The sequence below is a fragment of the Panulirus ornatus genome, chromosome 16, assembly GCF_036320965.1.
Source record: "Panulirus ornatus isolate Po-2019 chromosome 16, ASM3632096v1, whole genome shotgun sequence".
NCBI classification, from domain to species: Eukaryota; Metazoa; Arthropoda; class Malacostraca; order Decapoda; family Palinuridae; genus Panulirus; species Panulirus ornatus.
The window spans coordinates 10,106,603-10,125,442 of NC_092239.1; the positions used below are offsets into that span (position 1 = coordinate 10,106,603).

General features: G+C 42.2%; 3 protein-coding genes across 3 annotated transcripts in view; 2 read left to right on the top strand and 1 right to left on the bottom strand.

The window, feature by feature from the left end:
• Positions 1 to 18,840, bottom strand: part of LOC139753974 (ionotropic receptor 21a-like) — a 289,988-nt gene that overhangs the window by 61,238 nt on the left and 209,910 nt on the right. The gene's annotated exons all lie outside the window — the stretch shown is intronic.
• On the top strand, positions 51 to 6,231 carry LOC139753968 (ionotropic receptor 21a-like). Its single transcript, XM_071670928.1, has 9 exons — positions 51 to 159; positions 504 to 736; positions 872 to 1,000; positions 1,449 to 1,635; positions 2,132 to 2,368; positions 3,526 to 3,797; positions 4,055 to 4,192; positions 4,613 to 4,799; positions 5,534 to 6,231. Exons 1-9 carry the CDS (start codon positions 88 to 90, stop codon positions 5,786 to 5,788), a joined length of 1,710 nt encoding a protein of 569 aa, XP_071527029.1. The 5' UTR covers positions 51 to 87; the 3' UTR covers positions 5,789 to 6,231.
• On the top strand, positions 9,350 to 14,336 carry LOC139753970 (ionotropic receptor 21a-like). The gene is made up of 9 exons (XM_071670929.1): positions 9,350 to 9,501; positions 9,824 to 9,939; positions 10,328 to 10,441; positions 10,791 to 11,023; positions 11,133 to 11,261; positions 11,784 to 11,970; positions 12,424 to 12,660; positions 13,669 to 13,934; positions 14,195 to 14,336. The coding sequence occupies exons 1-9, from the start codon at positions 9,429 to 9,431 to the stop codon at positions 14,334 to 14,336; spliced, it is 1,497 nt and encodes a 498-aa protein (XP_071527030.1). The 5' UTR covers positions 9,350 to 9,428.

Genomic DNA, 18,840 nt, shown 5'->3' on the forward strand with positions numbered 1-18,840 from the left:
CCGTAAAAACCAGTTGATGTATTCGACTGCAGTTCTGTCTCTCAGGCTGTGAGCAGCGAGACGTCATCCCCCCGGGGTGTGACGGTGATGGAGGTGACGGCAGCGGACGGTAACGTGACGCTGGCGATGCTCTCCCACCTGGTCAGCCAAGCTAGACGGGTAGGTCACACTCTGCAGTCACAGCAGAGGCCAGGGGAGGATAAAGGCGGTAGTGCTTTTTGTGTATTTCATCCAGTGCTTAACCTGTGTAGTATCTGTGAATTTCTGATGTCTTCCACTATCACAAGTAGCATCGAAAGTACTCAGTGGTGTTTTGCTGTTTGGATTCCTTCGTTATCCTTCGTATAAAACAAAAGGTTTCATGCATTGGCATATCCAGTCATACTTCTAGACTACCATTAGCCACGCAACATCTCGTTATGGTGCTAACTGAAGTGGCATGTCAATCGTCTTACATTTAGGTAGTCTAAGGTCTGAAAATATAACTGATTGATTGTGTACAGGTGCGGCTGGGGTCGTGGTGCGTGAGGGTGGTGGTAGTGAGCCACGACCCGGCCTTCCTCGTCGCCTTCGCCGAGTTCTCCCTCAAGGGCCGCCTCCTGGTGTGGGCCACCAGGCTGGTGGTGGTCACCCGTCTCACCCTCCCACAGCTCTACGCCCTCCTACCCGCCCACTGGACCTTTTCCATGATGAACACCATCTTCCTCAACTTAGAGGACACAGCAACAAGCCTCCGGTAAATATGTAGTAAATACGATATCATATCTAAAACGGAGTTTAACATGTCCCTTGACATCAGGTAACACAATACTATCTTCCTAAACTTGGATGCATCACTCAACTATTTCTTTTCTTTTCATTAATCTTGTAGGTACAGACTGTACACCCACCTGCCCTACAGCCCAGACGGGGCCCAGGTGGTGCGGGTTGCCGCCTGGTCACTGATACATGGCATTGTTCAACTCGCTGGCCTTACGCTTTTCCCAGAAAAATTCACGAGGTATGTTTCTGAGTTGTGGTTATTCATCTAAACCACATTTGCCACGCTGATATTACCCCAAATATCTAGATAACACTGCCATGCCAAACTGAAGTGGAAAATATCATCATTCTTGTATGGCTTTGCCATCGTTCGCATGTGAAACTACCCATCGAGTCATTTGGGTGATGCCAAGCCCAGGATTCGAACCCCGGGCGGGAGTCAGCTTATATCAAAATATAAACAGGTTATACGTTTACCAAACAATTCCATTCACTCTAAAACAATGTTTAAACTCAGCAGTATAACTGATTCCGTTCTCTAGAAATGATACGAAATGGTACGAAAAAAAACAAAATAAATGTGTACTGGTACCATACACATCTGTTCTGTTTGTAATCTACGGCCATCAACATTTTGATTTATATTGCATTGAATCTATTCTTGATACGATCTCTCCTCACCTCAGCTTCTACGGAGCTGCGGTGAAAGTAGCCGCCAAGTCCTGGCCACCATACTGGGATGAGGTGGAAGTTAAGGCCCCCAACGGTTCTGTGTATATGCGGTACTCAGGCAGTGACTATCAAACCCTCATTGCCTTATCTGAAGCCCTCAACTTCAGCTTCAGTTTTTTTCCAATCGCTACGTGGATGGAGGTAATTGAATTATGATCCCTGTAACCTTATCATATCCAGTAAGTACTTGTGTGGTGAAAAGAGATTTTAGTGGATGAGTGAATCCATTTGAACTGCGTTAATAACGCTAAAGAGTTTATCTGGTGATCATTTAAATGAAAGTATCACACTAATTTTTGATGCTATTCCTCATTCATTTCTCATTCCACACTGTAAACATAAGAACTTATCCATATACCCTAGGAAACCCTAATTCCAAAGTACTGCATTTACTCTGAAAAGAACATCTGACGTTATCATGATGAGCATAAAACCAATCAATTATCAGATAAAATCCACTGGCCTCTACGTTCATTCACATGAATGTTAGGGCTACAACGAACGGTCAGTTTTGTAGAATATTTGTTAATACGTTATTCTCACAAAACTTGTTTTTATTGGAGGATTCTTTCCACTAAGCTGGGCTGCCTAACACTGTCATCTCTGATATCAAAAGGACGTTTTTTTTTTTTCACAGGCAGCGGAGAGAGTGAAGGAAAGGAAAGTGCTATTTACAGCAGTGAACCACTTCATTTTGCCGCGCCGGCTGAACCGACATGACTTCACCTACGCGTATGAGTTCCTCCGCATGTCATTTAGCATGGTCAAGCCTGCTATCAAGCCTCGCTGGCAGAGCCTCTACTACCCGCTCACCGACCAGGTGTGGGTCGCCATGCTAGTGGTACTGCTATTCATGCCTACCTTCTTGTACACGGTAAGTCAAAGTATCATTATTATATATCTTCAGTAGTGATGAAGATGGGTAAAGAAAAAGTCATTTCAAGACTTACACTTACCTGTAATTATAACTAAAATCCCACGTTATGACGTAAGAAAATGTTGAATACACACACACACACTTAAAAGGTAATAAAGAATTTTTTTAATTTGTAGCGGTAGAACAACCAGAAAATATAACATGGAATCAAGAAACATGTTATACATGTCGAAAAGTATTTTCATAGTATACGAGTGCTATGTGACAGGGATATAACTGAACGAGGCTGTCTTAAATGTGGACACATACACGACTCTAAAAGGCTGTATGAGAGCTGAGAATGTTCAAAAGATGGGACCCCACGAATGCAAAACTCCCTCCCCGCACAGTACGGATGGGTGATAACAAATAGGTAATCAAACACTCCGGAAAAAGATAATCAAGAAGAAATTCATTGAATTTCTGAAGAGGAGAACTATACGAGTGCGGAATAACAGAGTTTCAGGAGAGGTGGTCATGAGTGAATCTATTTCTGAAATTTCTACGAGAGAGTGAGCTCTGGTTTCGACAAAAGTGAAGGTTACATGGACTGTATGTATATGGACTACTGCATAGGAGGCTAATAAAGAAGCTGAATTTCCAAACAGGAATAAGGATCAGATTTCTACGATAAAAGAAAACAAAAGACCATTTGTCTTTGTCCACGGTAGAGGTGAGAGGAGTGAGATTTGACCTGACCAGCGCAACCTTAAGATTTGAGATTCAGCTTGATGACACAACGAACAGTCCGAAATACGAACATCCACAGGCAATTGAAACATTCATAGGCCAATTCGTGAAAGCAAAGAAGGAACTTGTTCAAAAAGATGGAAAAACTTTACTTTTAAGACATATATTAGTGGATGAATGAAATAAATCGAGTGAGTAAATACTAAATAACGGTAGAATACACAAGTTAACAAAGTTGTACGACATCAGAGGTGGTTCATGAGATGGGGCTCAACGAGCATAGAACTCTCTCCCCAAATGTTACAAATTGGTAATAACAACTACTGCCCCACATATATATATATATATATATATATATATATATATATATATATATATATATATATATATATATATACATATATATATTCGGTGATACGATACAGATTTACGCCAGAGGAAGCGACAGAGGTGTAGGAAAACAAAACAGGATGACGGTCGGGGCGGTGGCACTAGAGGTGACTGGGATCCTTGTAGGCCAGAATCTGCCGCTGCGGCTCCCTGACATTGGTTCCAGCCGTGTACTGCTGACGGTGTGGTTAGTGTTCTCTTTCGTCGTCGGGACGGCCTACCGTGGTAACCTCACCGCAGCCCTCACCCTGCCCAAGTTCCCGCTTCGACCAGAGACCGTGCAGGAACTCGTCCAAACTATTGACAGGTAACTACACAGACTGAAGGAGTATTAGCAACTGTGGCAGTTGAAACAGATACACCTCAAAAATATTTTGGGACATCTATCGATCTAAGGGGTATGAAATTTCAAGATTAATATAATAAAAAGTGAATATCAAGTCAACAATTTTTCTTATAATGAGAAAAAAGGGATGTAATTGCACTATGTTACGTTTTAGATTGATGTCTGTCCATGAGTATCATCATTCCATTCGCCTCTCTCAAATGTGTCTTCTCCTCAAGGGTAACTGCGCCACCGATTGGAAGAGACTGGCAAAAGTTCATGTTGTCCTCTGAGTCAGAGGCCTACAGAAAACTGGCTGGGCTCATGCTAATCGGCCCCACCATACAGGAAGGATTACTGATGGCCACGAAAATGAAGTGAGTACCTATGACACCATAAGATTTACAATCAACTATAAATCATTCTGAATGGTAGATTTTGTTTTTATTATTTTCCAATGTCATAATCTTTGTGATGTGATACATAGATCTATGGTGATGATAAATGCATAGACGATAAATCATTCTGTTAAGCTTAAATCATCTGTTATGCTTAAATATTCAATTTTCTAAGTGATCTTAAGAAAGTCTGCATAGAAACATAGTCTCAGAGAATATTCCATCTGAAGTTCATATATATATATATATATATATATATATATGTGTGTGTGTGTGTGTGTGTGTGTGTGTGTGTGAAACAACTACCAGTTATATGGGATATACTCCATACAGCTTTCAGTTGTATCAGATATACTCCAAGTCTTTTATGATAATAAGGTGTCTTGTCTACGAACGCAGCACAGCACAAATGACAGACCGGCGGAACATGGCTTTCACGATCGCTAAGTACTTCACGCGAGCGGACGGCAGCACGCAGTTGTACCTGGGCAGAGAACCGATCCTTCCTATACCTTCAGCCATGCCCATCCCTCACGACGCCCCGTACACACCACAACTGAACCGATGCCTCATGGCAATTGTTGAGGTAACTTAAAATCGGCTCACTTAGCAGAACAGTTACACACACACACACACACACACACACACACACACACACACACACATCACAGGCCTACGTGGTGTTGTGGTTCGCGTTACTGACCAATAATCACCAAAAGCCTACCCTGGGTAAGGCAAGCATGGGCTCGAATCTTGGACGAGGCGGTCAGCCCACAGCCTATCCCGGCTGTTTACTCTCCCTGTGGGGTTTATCGGTAAATGGGTATTTCGCTTGGCCTCTGGTGTGTGTGTGTGTGTGTGTGTGTGTGTGTGTGTGTGTGTGTGTGTGTGTGTGTGTGTGTGTGCAATCTTAACATCTTTATCCGGCAAGCCTTACAATAATTTCAGACCAAAATTCCCAAATCCTTTCGCTTTCACATATGTACAGTGTTGTTCACAATGTTCTTCAGAGTGATTACAAAAACGTATAATAGTCTCCCACATACATCATGAGGTGAAGAGGTTTCCTACATCTTCTGTGTTACATTCTGCACAGCAGGTCGTCTCCTCTCACCTAAATCTTTACTCTAAAACAAATATATAACAAAAAAGTACGATCTAGAAATGATCGTGTATTAATAATCAGCAAAGATTAACTACACTACAGACATTTATCTACTGCTGGAAGGCCATGATTACTATCAATTACTGTTTCAGGTGTAGGTACATAAAGAATTATGTTTTAAATACGTAGAAATACATCTTGTTCCCGATCTCCAGACTGGGCTGCTTAAGAAATGGGAAGAGGATACAATCAGAGACGTTCGTCGGGAAAGTGAACGAAAACAACAGGAGCTACTGGCTAAGAAGCAGCAGCAGCAGCAGGAAGGGGTGGAGGATACAACAGAGTCTGGCGGCGGCATCACGGCCCTCACCCTCACACACATGCAAGGACCCATCATGCTTCTCACCCTAGGCCTCGCCACCTCTGGGATCATCTTCCTCGGAGAGATCCTCGTGATGAGATACTGGTAGTGAACGCTGGAACACACGCCTATCCAGGGATCAGTTTCTTGGACAGAATAGTAAGAACAACTCAAAATTCTATTCTCGACATGTGTTACAACGGTGTTGTCCCAAGAGAATTCACAGGTGCAAAATCGTGGTCTATCGTGCGTACCCAACAAGATTATTTGTCACTCGGAAAAGTTCTCTCGCATAAGACTAGAAGTGACTTGGACATATTTAAAGAATTATTCGAATTCTTTATTTTCTAATCATTCTGCTCACTTGAAGCACTACCGAAAACCTCTTGGGGCGTCAATTGGCAGGGAACAACACGGAAGGAGAGTAATGTGGAAAACTGGTGTGTGAAGATCGTACAAGTCAGGTTAGGTTAGGTTGGTTTGGTTTAGGTTATCGCGAACATTACTTGTAACAAAAGGCTTCCCATTGATAATTATGAGAATATACGTGATTCTAATATAGAGGAGTCTATCATTTCTTACTATTTATCCGACAATAACGATCCTGGCAGTATGGAAATCACTCGAACTCGCAGCCCTTAAACACTTTAGGTATTTGGAGAAAACTATGGTCACTTTACACGAAATGTTATATCCTCTGACCTTTTTTCTCATACGATAACACTCCTCCTGGCCAACTCAGTTACCATAACTACCAAAGATATTTACACAAACTACGGGAAAACATATTGGCAAGTTTTCACATACCATATGGAATCAAAACAGCAAAACTTCATCACATGATTTCTTAGCTCTATACCCCAATGCTCTCTCGCACGTCATCACCAACCATGCCAAACAGAAGCACAGACCACAAGGACATAGAAAACAGAATAACCCAAATGTATTTCCATAAGGAAGATAACTAATGAAACAAGTAAAAATGCTCAGACACAGCCACTTGCCATCACCAGTTACAGAACAAATCCATGCTCTGAACACTACTATGACAGAATATTCTCAAGTACAGCAGCCCGTAGGGAACAAGAAGAGAAATCAGTCCCTCCTACACAACTCCAGCTCCCACACATGAAGCACTCTTAACCCAGACCAACAGCATCTCTTCCATCAAAATATGTACCAACACACCCTTGAAAAACTACTGAAAATTTAGCCACAATTCTGCCATATCCCTAGAGCAGGAATGTCTTGGGAAACCTGCACCCTTGACTTCAACTGACACTCGCAACATAATGAGATTCTCCAGCAACAGGCTATGCTATGACAACATGAAAAATTTGCACTTAAAACGCTGGTCTCACCCTCCTACAGCTCTACGCCCTCCTGCCTGCCTACTGGACCTTCTCCATGATGAACACCATCTTCCTTAACATGGAAGATACATCATCTAGCCTCAGGTGATGTTGGAGAGCTTGCGTCTCAACATATGACATTATGTACATAGAACAATTCTTTGTTCATTCTGTAAGGGAAACCATCTACCCTTAGGTGGTTAAACAGCGACTGTCTCATACTGTGCCTTGAGGATACACCTCCTAACTTAATATACAGTAAATGCTATTTTTCTAAGCCTGGATGACAAACTGCTACCTTTATATGATACCCAAAGTGATCATACTTCCCCTTAATAGGACGACACACCATTCAGCCTCAGATTGTATGCATGGTATACACTCATATATATATATATATATATATATATATATATATATATATATATATATATATATATATATATATATATATATATGCGCCACTGGGAATCATATCTCTCAGATCAATAAGCAAATACGCTAAGGTTTACGCTAATATATGGATGCTATATTCAAGCACAAACCTTCCTTACCATTTAACATGGGGAGTCACTTCCTCCATTAGGAATACAAAGCGTGTCCTGGGGGGAAAATAATGTGGAGTCCTATTCAACTTAAAGCAGGAGTAATGATAATGTTATTATGAGCTGTGTGTATTCTAGATAGAAGATAATGACCACCGTCATGTCGGTTATCGGAGGTGCCTAGCGACGTGACTCCCCCAACAGTTTTCAGGTTAGGTGATGTCACAAACAGCGCTCAAAGTGATTCATGAACTTAGCAATGAGAGCAAAGTCCTCTTTCGTTGATTTTCACATCAGTGATGAATACGACACTCTTTTTCCACGTCGGTTTAGAGTAAGCCTACGTGAAGTTGGTCGGTACATGCAAGCGACCAGTGAATGCCCTGAGCACTAGAAAGTGAGTGTTATAAAGTCCTTATGAATTCTTGGAAGCTCAAAGACTGCGACAAAAACTGGCTAATAACGATTACACCATAGTCGAGTGGGTAGTGTAGTTTCTGATGAGTGTGTATGCCTGGTGAGGTGGAGTGTAAGACTCAGGTGAAGGGTTAGCTGTTTAATGCTTGTCAGGTCTCGTCAGACTTTATTCGTTTTGTCAGTGTGTGTGTGTGTATGTGTGTGTGTGTGTGTGTGTGTGTGTGTGTGTGTGTGTGTGTTCATAAATGATTATATAAAGTTGAAATACATGAATCGGAAACAAGATCTGGCATTAGCGCAAATCCCATCGAATTCCACAGATTCCACTATAGAGGGGGAAAAAATAGTTTACTTTGTGTTCAGCAGCTCCCTATGTGATAATGCTATAGCCTACATGCGCACGCGCCCATCTGCCAATCCCGGCAGCTCCTTGAAGCATCGATTTCCCGGTAATTTTGGCTGCTCGTGTCCCTCACCAATGGCTCGCGAACTGAGATGAGGATTCGTGATGACGTGGGCCAATCAGCGCTCTTTCCAGCTGTGGTTGCAATTTTGCATTTATGCCAGCCATATATAAGGACGTATGAGGAGGCGAGAGATATCTGTCGCAGTTCAGTAAGATGAAGACACACTGTTGTTTCCATCTCCGTGCATTTCCTCTCGGCCCCTGATCGTCTTAAGGCACAATATGTTTACGAGTTCAGCGTTTAGTGTGATAACACAGGGATGGCTGTAATGATCTATTGTGATGGTCTATGTCATCAGGGCAGAGCTGTTTCACGATAATTAAGACAGTATAATAGTATTTTATTCGATTTCACTGAAATATACATCAATTTTTATTCTCATTTTTTTTCTGCAACTGTGATCATGAAAAGAAATTCAGTGCCATTATTAAGTTGTATATGTAAATGAATTACAATGACTGTGTTTGATGTTTTAGAAGAACAAAAAGGAAAATTCTCATTGGAAACACGAGTTATTGTTTGGTTTCAAACTGCTTAGAAGTTCAACATTGTTGTGACACAGAAAGGGACTTCAGTTTCTTACTACCGACGTTGTGTGGGTAGAGGGACATCAAGATACAATTGTAGCTTAGGATTTGATATCTTTTAGGTCAACGGTGGTCTGCAGGAACGCTTTCCGTCTATAACGCCATGGCCCGGGTTCGGTTCTCGGGAGGGCAACACTGAAATCATTTAGATTGATTTTCCTATGAATAAAATTTCCGTACTCTTCACATCCTACCAACTACGTATCCGGTAGACTTATCCTGAGATAGAAGTACTTCCTCGTGGTTAGACCCCGTCTCTGAACGTTATCACAAAGTCTTCGTATCTCTTGCACAGATAAGATGACGTGCTGATATGAACTATCTTTGTCTCCTCCTCCAACAAGATTCTTGGACCCAGGAGAAGCCAAGTCCAAAATAAGAATGAAGTTCTTTATTACGGTGGTGGTGGCGTTCCTGGCGACGGATGGTGTTACCATGCCTCTTCAACACTCACGTAAGTGCAAGCTCACTTATCAGTTAAGTGCCTTCACACTTGCCACTACTACTTCTACTTAATCCCCTTCACTTTTAAGTTATCTATTCTTCCCCAGTGTTTCAGTATCGGTCATCAGTTTGTGTATGTCCAGTTCATTTCATATAATTCAGCTACATGACTTAGTAGTGTGGTGTGATCTGCTGAGCTAGTAACTTGGGCTGAAGCTAATGTAAACAAAAAGGCGGGTAATGCTCGTCCAAAATATGCATCTAATCAACTAGGAACGGTACACCTATATGTGTTCATACATGGAGTTACATATAAGGATATACATGCACAGGTGTGGGAGGAGACGTGGGCAAGGCGGTGGGTGCCGTGATGGAGACAACGTCTCAGCCCTCCTGCTCCCTCATCCTCTTCACAGATGGTACCACCTCATCCTCCTCAGTCCTTAAGGTGATGTGTGCTCCATGTAGTGTCCTCATGTTGCACGTATCTACGGAACGTTTAGAAGCTGAATGTGTATTCATAACATCTAGATGATATACTCAGTTAAGTAGATGAAGGTTCTGAATAACCCATGTTGCCTTGAGGCTCCTTGTACATCTATGCATTTTCTAGGCCAAGCATATTATTCACTTCAGGTGTTGTACGCACAACAGTACCTAATCAGGTCTATTACACCAAAGATCCTATTTCGGTCATTATAATGCTTCAGTCGTAAGCCTCTGAGCTTTATAAGCTAAAAGTTTCATCACATCTGGATCACCGTCGACATTGTTTCATTACGTCGTTTGCTCCGTAAAAACCAGTTGATGTATTCGACTGCAGTTCTGTCTCTCAGGCTGTGAGCAGCGAGAGGTCATCCCCCCGGGGTGTGACGGTGATGGAGGTGACGGCAGCGGACGGTAACGTGACGCTGGCGATGCTCTCCCACTTGGTCAGCCAGGCTAGACGGGTAAGTCACACTCTGCAGTCACAGCAGAGACCGGGAGAGGATGAAGGTGGTTAGTGGTTTTTGCATATTTCATCCACTGATTAACCAGAAGTACACAGTGTAGTATCTGTGAATTTCTCGTCTTCCATTATCACAAGTAGCCTCGAAAGGACTTAGTGGTGTTTTGCTGATTGGATTCCTTCGTTATCCTTCGTATATAACCAAAGGTTTCATGCATTGGCATATCCAATCTTGCTTCTAGACTACCGGTAGCCACGCAACATCTCCGTATGGGGTTAACTGAAGTGGCATGTCAATCGTCTTACAGTCAGGTAGTCTAAGGTCTGAAAATATGACTGATTATGTTCAGGTGCGGTTGAGTTCGTGGTGCGTGAGGGTGGTGGTAGTGAGCCACGACCCGGCCTTCCTCGTCGCCTTCGCCGAGTCCTCCCTCAAGGGCCGCCTCCTCGTATGGGCCACCAGGCTGGTGGTGGTCACCCGTCTCACCCTCCCACAGCTCTACGCCCTCCTACCCGCCCACTGGACCTTCTCCATGATGAACACCATCTTCCTCAACCTGGAGGACACATCAACAAGCCTCCGGTAAATATGTAGTAAATACGACATCATATTCAAAATGGAGTTTAACACGCTCCCTGCTAAACTTGGATGCATCACTCAACCATTTTTTTTCTTTTCATTAATCTTGTAGGTACAGACTGTACACCCACCTGCCCTACAGCCCAGATGGGGCCCAGGTGGTGCGGGTTGCCGCCTGGTCACAGATACATGGCATTGTTCAACTCGCTGGCCTTACGCTTTTCCCAGAAAAATTCACGAGGTATGTTTCTGAGTTGTGGTTATTCATCTAAACCGCATTTACCACGCTGATATTACCCCAGATATCTAGATAACACTGCTATGCCAAACTGAAGTGGAAAATATCATCATTCTTGTATGGCTTTGCCATCGTTCGCATGTGAAACTACCCATCGGGTCATTTGGGTGATGCCAAGCCCAGGATTCGAACCCCGGGCGGGAGTCAGCTTATATCAAAATATAAACAAACAATTCCATTCACTCTAAAGGCAGTGTTTCTCTACAATATTCCCAGTTATCAAAGTCAATTCATTCTCATACCTAAGGAAAAATTAAGGCTACAGATTTCACTAATCTCTTTTTTTTTCCGTTTCGCAACCGTCTTCTTGATAACCATTAAAATCACGATCAGAAACTATACGAAAAAGAAAATAAATGTGTACTGGTACCATACAAATCAGCTCTGCTTGTAATCTACGGTCATCAACATTTTGATTTATATTGCAGTGAATTTATCTTTTGATACGATCTCTCCTCACCTCAGCTTCTACGGAGCTGTGGTGAAAGTAACTGCCAAGTCCTGGCCACCATACTGGGATGAGGTGGAAGTTAAGGCCCCCAACGGTTCTGTGTATATGCGGTACTCAGGTAGTGACTATCAAACCCTCATTGCCTTATCTGAAGCCCTCAACTTCAACTTCAGTTTACTTCCTGTCGCTACGTGGATGGAGGTAATCAAATTATGATCCCTGTAACCTTATCATATCCAGTAAGTACTTGTTGTGGTGAAAAGAGATTTCGCGGATAAGTAAATCCATTTGAACGCGTTAGTAACACTAAACACTTTATTTGGTGATCATTTAAATCAAAGTATCACACTATTTTTTCATACTTTTCCTCCTTTATGAGAAACTCCATATAGTACACATACTTATCCATATACCCTAGGAAACCCTAATCACACAGTATGGCAATCAATCAATTATCAGATAAAATCCACTGGCCTCTACGTTCATTCACATGAATGTTTGGGCCACAGCGAACGGCCAGTTTTGTACAATATTTGTTAATACGTTATTCTCACAAAACTTGTTTGTATTCGAGGATTCTTTCCACTAAGCTGGGTTACCAAACACTAACAGTGCCATCTGTGACATCGGTTTAAAGGGCGTTCACCTCCACAGGCAGCGGAGAGAGTGAATGAAAGGCAGGCGTTGCTCTTGGCAGTGAACCACATAACTTTGCCAGGCCGGCTGAATCGACACGACTTCACCTATACGTATGAGTTCATCCGCATGTCATTTAGCATGGTCAAGCCTGCTATCAAACCTCGCTGGCAGAGCCTCTACTACCCGCTCACCGACCAGGTGTGGCTCGCCATGCTAGTGGTACTGCTATTCATGCCTACCTTCTTGTACACGGTAAGTCAAAGTATCATTATTATATATCTTCAGTAGTGATGAAGATGGGTAAAGAAAAGATGGTTTTAAATAAGAGCCGAGATGTATGGGAAGGTTAGACATCTTAAATCTGCCGACTACGAAAGATAAAAGAGGAAGGGGTGACCTAATCCCAACCATTAAGTCTTTTAACTTGACTGATCATGTAGAGAGTGATTTTCTTTTATTTTAAATTTGTAGCGGTAGAACAACCATAAAAGATAACAGGGAATCAAGCAAGAAATATGTTATAAGAGATTTAGAAAAGTATTTTCATAGCAAAGGAATGCTATACGAGTGGGATAAACTGAACGAGGATGTGTTAAATGAGGACATCATACACGATTATAAAAGGTTGTATGATAGCTGGTATTATTCAAAAGATGGGGCCCCACGAAGGCAAAACTCCCTCCCTAGACAGTACAGAAAGTAATTACCTGGGCAGTATAGATGGGTAATTACAAAGAGGTAATCAAACACTCTGGAAAAGATAATCGAGAAGCAGTTGATTAAATTTCTGCGAAGGAAAACTATACGAGTTTGTAAGAACATACTTTCAGGAAAGGAGGTCATGATTAAAAAAAAAAAAACAGTCTTAGATTTCTACGAGGAAGAATATATGAGCTGTGGATGAATGGAATGAATCGCGTGAGTAAATATTAAATAACAGGAGAATACATGGTTCATGAGATGGGGCGCCACGAACGTAGAACACCATACCCCCAACTATTACAAATTGGTAATAACAACTATGCACACACACACACACACACACACACACACACACACACACACACACACACACATATATATTGGAAAGGATCACAATTTTGCACGTGATCAAGTATATATTCCTACGAGTCCATGGGAACTTATCGTGTCTCATTTTCCCCGTGGACTCATAGGAATATATATATATATATATATATATATATATATATATATATATATATATATATATATATATATATATTCAGTGGTATGATACAGGTGAACGTCCGACGAAGCGACAGAGGTGCACGAAACAGGATGACGGTCGGGGCGGTGGCACTAGAGGTGACTGGGATCCTTGTAGGCCAGAATCTGCCGCTGCGGCTCCCTGACATTGGTTCCAGCCGTGTACTGCTGACGGTGTGGTTAGTGTTCTCTTTCGTCGTCGGGACGGCCTACCGTGGTAACCTCACCGCAGCCCTCACCCTGCCCAAGTTCCCGCCTCGACCAGAGACCGTGCAGGAACTCGTCCAAACTATTGACAGGTAACTACACAGACTGAAGGAGTATTAGCAACTTTGGCAGTTGAAACAGATACACCTCAAAAATATTTTGGGACATCTATCGATCTAAGGGGTATGAAATTTCAAGATTAATATAATAAAAAGTGAATATCAAGTTATTACTTTTTCTTATAATGAGACAAAAAGATGTTTAATTGCACTCTGTTACGCTTTAGATTCTGATGTCTGTCCATGAGTATCATCATTCCATTCGCCTCTCTCAAATGTGTCTTCTCCTCAAGGGTAACTGCGCCACCGCTTGGAAGGGACTGGCAAAAGTTCATGTCGTCCTCTGAGTCAGAGGCCTACAGAAAACTGGCTGGGCTCATGCTAATCGGCCCCACCATACAGGAAGGATTACTGATGGCCACGAAAAAGAAGTGAGTACCTATGACACCATAAGATTTACAATCATCTATAAATCATTCTGAATGGTAGATTTTGTTCTTATCACTTCCAAGTACTATAATCTTTGTGGTATGATACATAGATCTATATATGAAACAATGTTATTCTAAGTCATATTATCAAATTTTTAAGTGATTTTAAGAAAGTTTATATAGATTATACCCTGAGAGAATATCCCTTCAGGTCATATATATATATAATATATATATATATATATATATATATATATATATATATATATATATATATATATATATATATATATATATATATATATATATTTGGAGCTTCCAGATATACTCCAAATGTTTTTATAATGTGTCTTGTCTACGAACGTAGCACAGCACAAATGACAGACCGGCGGAACATGGCTTTCACGATCGCTAAGTACTTCACGCGTGCGGACGGCAGCACGCAGATGTACCTGGGCAGAGAACCGATCCTTCCTATACCTGCAGCCATCCCCATCCCTCACGACGCCCCGTACACACCACAACTGAACCGATGCCTCATGGCAATTGTTGAGGTAACTTAAAATCGGCTCACTTAGCAGAACAAATAGTTACACACACACACACACACATACGGGCTTCAGTAGCGCTGTGGTTCGCGTTACTGACCATTAATCACCAAGAGCCCGCCCTGGGTAAGGCCAGCATGGGTTCGAATCTTGGACGAGGCAGTCGGCCCACAGCCTGTCCCGGCTGTTTACTCTCCCTTTGGGGTTGATCGATAAATGGGTATTTCGTTTGGCCTCTGGAGTGTGTGTGTGTGTGTGTGTGTGTGTGTGTGTGTGTGTGTGTGTGTGGGTGTGTGTGTGTGTGTGTGTGTGTGTGTGTGTGTGTGTGTGTGTGTGTGTGTGTGTGTGTGTGTGTGTGTGTAAGTAATCTTGATATCCTCATCCTGCAAGCCTTATAATAATTTCAGACCAAACTCCTAAATCCTCTCGCTTTTTACATGTGTACAATGTTCTTCAGAGTGATTACAAAAACGTATAATAGTCTCCCACATACATCATGAGGTGACGAGGTTTCCTATATCTTCTGTGTTACATTCTGTACAGCAGGTCGTCTCCTCTCACCTAAAACTTTAGAACAGATATATGAGAAAAAGTATAATCAAGTAATGATCGAGCATCAATAATTAACAGTGATTAACTACACACATTTATTTACTGATGGAAGTCCATAATTACTATCAATGTTCTGTCTCATGTATAGGTACGTACATAAAGAATTATGTTTTAGATACGTAAAAATACATCTATTTTTCCCGATCTCCAGACTGGGCTGCTTAAGAAATGGGATGAGGATACAATCAGAGACGTTCGTCGGGAAAGTCAACGAGAGCAACGGGAGCTACTGGCTAAGAAGCAGAAGCAGCAACAGCAGGAAGGGGTGGAGGATACGACAGAGTCTGGCGGCGGCATCACGGCCCTCACCCTCACACACATGCAAGGACCCATCATGCTTCTCATCCTAGGCCTCGCCACCTCTGGGATCATCTTCCTCGGAGAGATCCTCATGATGAGATACTGGTAGTGAACGCTGGAACACACGCCTATCCAGGAGAGTCATAGGAAACCTGCACCCTTGACTTCAAATGACACTCGCAACATGAGGTTCTCCTGCAACAGGCTATGCTATGACAACATTAAATATTTGTACTTAAAACGCTGACCGTATTTTAATTTGAGCTCTTACAGATACCTTCATGTGTGTGTGTGTGTGTGTGTGTGTGTGTGTGTGTGTGTGTGTGTGTGTGTGTGTCCCCCCCCCCCCCTTTTCCTGCTCATCCAACCCATTCCACGCCACCCTGCTTACCCAAGTTCACCTAACCCATTTCCCCACCCTGCTTGCCAACCCATTACCCTCCACTCAATCCTGCTCACCCAACCCATTCCCTCCCTCCACCCGCCCACCCACCCTGCTCACCCACCACTGACAGCAACGGTGTAAGAAAGAGAAAAAGACCCACATATCTCTTGCATGTTGCAGAAAGTGACTCAGAGGGGCGGATGCTAAGGGGACGAAACCCTCCATTCCCGTATTTCTTTCTTAATGCATGGCCAGACGAAAGGACTGAGCTTGAAATATTCCCTCGAATGTCCAGTTCGTCTGCTATATGTCGCTAAATGTAATGAAAATTCTATGACTAGAAGAGGAGACTCTCTCTAACTCTTTCCAGTTCCCCTAGACAAAACTTTGCCCATTCTCACGCTCATCCTGATTTTAAATGTTAGTGCCACAGCCTGGCCAGCGGCAGCCCTCACTAGCCAATCCTGGTGGCTCCTGGCACCATCGATCACTCATTTACCAATCGCTGCTCGTGTTCCCCCACCTAATGGCTTATAAAGTGAGGTGAGGACGGGTGGTTGTGGTTGCATGATGGTGTTTCTCCTGGCCATATATAAAGACTCCTGAGGAAGTGAGGTACACTTCCCTCAAGTCAGTGTGTTGGAGATTGTCTAGTGCTTCCATTCATCCCCTGTGTGTTCTCCCACGCTTCCTGGTCTTAAGAAGGTAGATGTACTTAGGTCTTCACCGTGTGCTGCAGTACAAGTGCCAGTGTTGATCCCCCGTGTCGACATTTTCATAATAGGATCGAGGTGAAGTGATCTGGTATGAAAGGAAACCTTATTAGAGTTGATCATGTAGACGTGCCAGGCAAGTTAACCATGCAGGCAATAGTCTAGATGGCGTCCTTTATATAATGAATATTTTCTTTCGTTTTTAACCGTAAGTATGAAAACTGAAATCATAATCTTCTCAACTAATTTTAAAAAATATCACAGTGACTAATCAGATTATATATTTGAAAAGAAATCATAAAAATGTCCTTTCAGAGGTACAGGTTTTGTATTAAAAACCCCAAGAAGTCATACGTATCAATTTTGTACAAGTAATTGTTTTCAAAGTTCTACTGTATTCAGATACATTAAACATAAGTTTATCGTCATAGATCATGACGTTACGTTATCGAAATATGTGTGTAAAAAAAAAGTTTTAATGTTGTTACGCTAACAAGAGAAATGTTTCCGAAAGACATAGGGCAGCATGTTCTTTGAAAGTTGTACTGATGCATCAGAAAAACTCTGAAAGTGAAAGTTCACGACAGAAAAATGTTTGTGTCAGAGATGAAGATCATCATGATATACATATACATATATATTTTTTTTTTTTTTTTTTTTTTTATACTTTGTCGCTGTCTCCCGCGTTTGCGAGGTAGCGCAAGGAAACAGACGAAAGAAATGGCCCCCCCCCCCCATACACATGTACATACACACGTCCACACACGCAAATATACATACCTACACAGCTTTCCATGGTTTACCCCAGACGCTTCACATGCCTTGCTTCAATCCACTGACAGCACGTCAACCCCTGTATACCACATGACTCCAATTCACTCTATTTCTTGCCCTCCTTTCACCCTCCTGCATGTTCAGGCCCCGATCACACAAAATCTTTTTCACTCCATCTTTCCACCTCCAATTTGGTCTCCCTCTTCTCCTCGTTCCCTCCACCTCCGACACATATATCCTCTTGGTCAATCTCTCCTCACTCATTCTCTCCATGTGCCCAAACCATTTCAAAACACCCTCTTCTGCTCTCTCAACCACGCTCTTTTTATTTCCACACATCTCTCTTACCCTTACGTTACTTACTCGCTCAAACCACCTCACACCACACATTGTCCTCAAACATCTCATTTCCAGCACATCCATCCTCCTGCGCACATCTCTATCCATAGCCCACGCCTCGCAACCATACATATATATATATATATATATATATATATATATATATATATATATATATATAGAGAGAGAGAGAGAGAGAGAGAGAGAGAGAGAGAAACTTCCTTTTTGCCTTCTATTATTATGGTCGATCAAGCAGATTAAAACGAAAGATACATGTATAGTAAGAATCCCAGTGGAACAACTGGGAATATATATATATATATATATATATATATATATATATATATATATATATATATATATATTGAAAACAAACACGAGCTTACAAGTTTGACTGTGGTGGGTGAAGTAGTGTTGGTGGCCAATATGATACGAGAAACGGGGACAATAAGCATACAGGAGCGGGTTCCTGTCGGAGTATAAGCGATTAAGATGGATTTCTGTGCACGTGGACATCAGAGTTAGGGCCGTGGACATGAGACCATTAAGCCTTCAACATAATGTGGGCCAAATTACGGAGAATATTCTGTACGTATCATGTTTTTATGTCAGGAAGCTAAAGGAAAAAAAAAAGGTTTCAAATAATGATTGTACTGGTGGTGGGAAGATGTGAAGGAAAATTACCTGGTGAGAGTTTGAATACGACTAGGAAGCGAATTCGGTATGCAAAACTGACAGATGGAGTTTATAAGATTAAGACGCGTGGAAGTATGGGCGGTGGAGGAGGAAGAGAGACATGTCGAAGGGGCAAAATACCGTCATAAAGTGGGAAGAGTA

Bases quoted from the DNA above. Each gene is read 5' to 3' on its own strand.
- LOC139753968 (XM_071670928.1), top strand. From the start codon at position 88: ATGGAGGTGACGGCAGCGGACGGTAACGTGACGCTGGCGATGCTCTCC. The intron at 1,636-2,131 runs GTAATTGAATTA...TTTTTTTCACAG, and splicing joins CAATCGCTACGTGGATGGAG to GCAGCGGAGAGAGTGAAGGA. The intron at 2,369-3,525 runs GTAAGTCAAAGT...GATACGATACAG, and splicing joins TGCCTACCTTCTTGTACACG to ATTTACGCCAGAGGAAGCGA.
- LOC139753970 (XM_071670929.1), top strand. From the start codon at position 9,429: ATGAAGTTCTTTATTACGGTGGTGGTGGCGTTCCTGGCGACGGATGGT. The intron at 9,502-9,823 runs GTAAGTGCAAGC...ATACATGCACAG, and splicing joins CATGCCTCTTCAACACTCAC to GTGTGGGAGGAGACGTGGGC. The intron at 11,262-11,783 runs GTATGTTTCTGA...TCCTCACCTCAG, and splicing joins TTCCCAGAAAAATTCACGAG to CTTCTACGGAGCTGTGGTGA.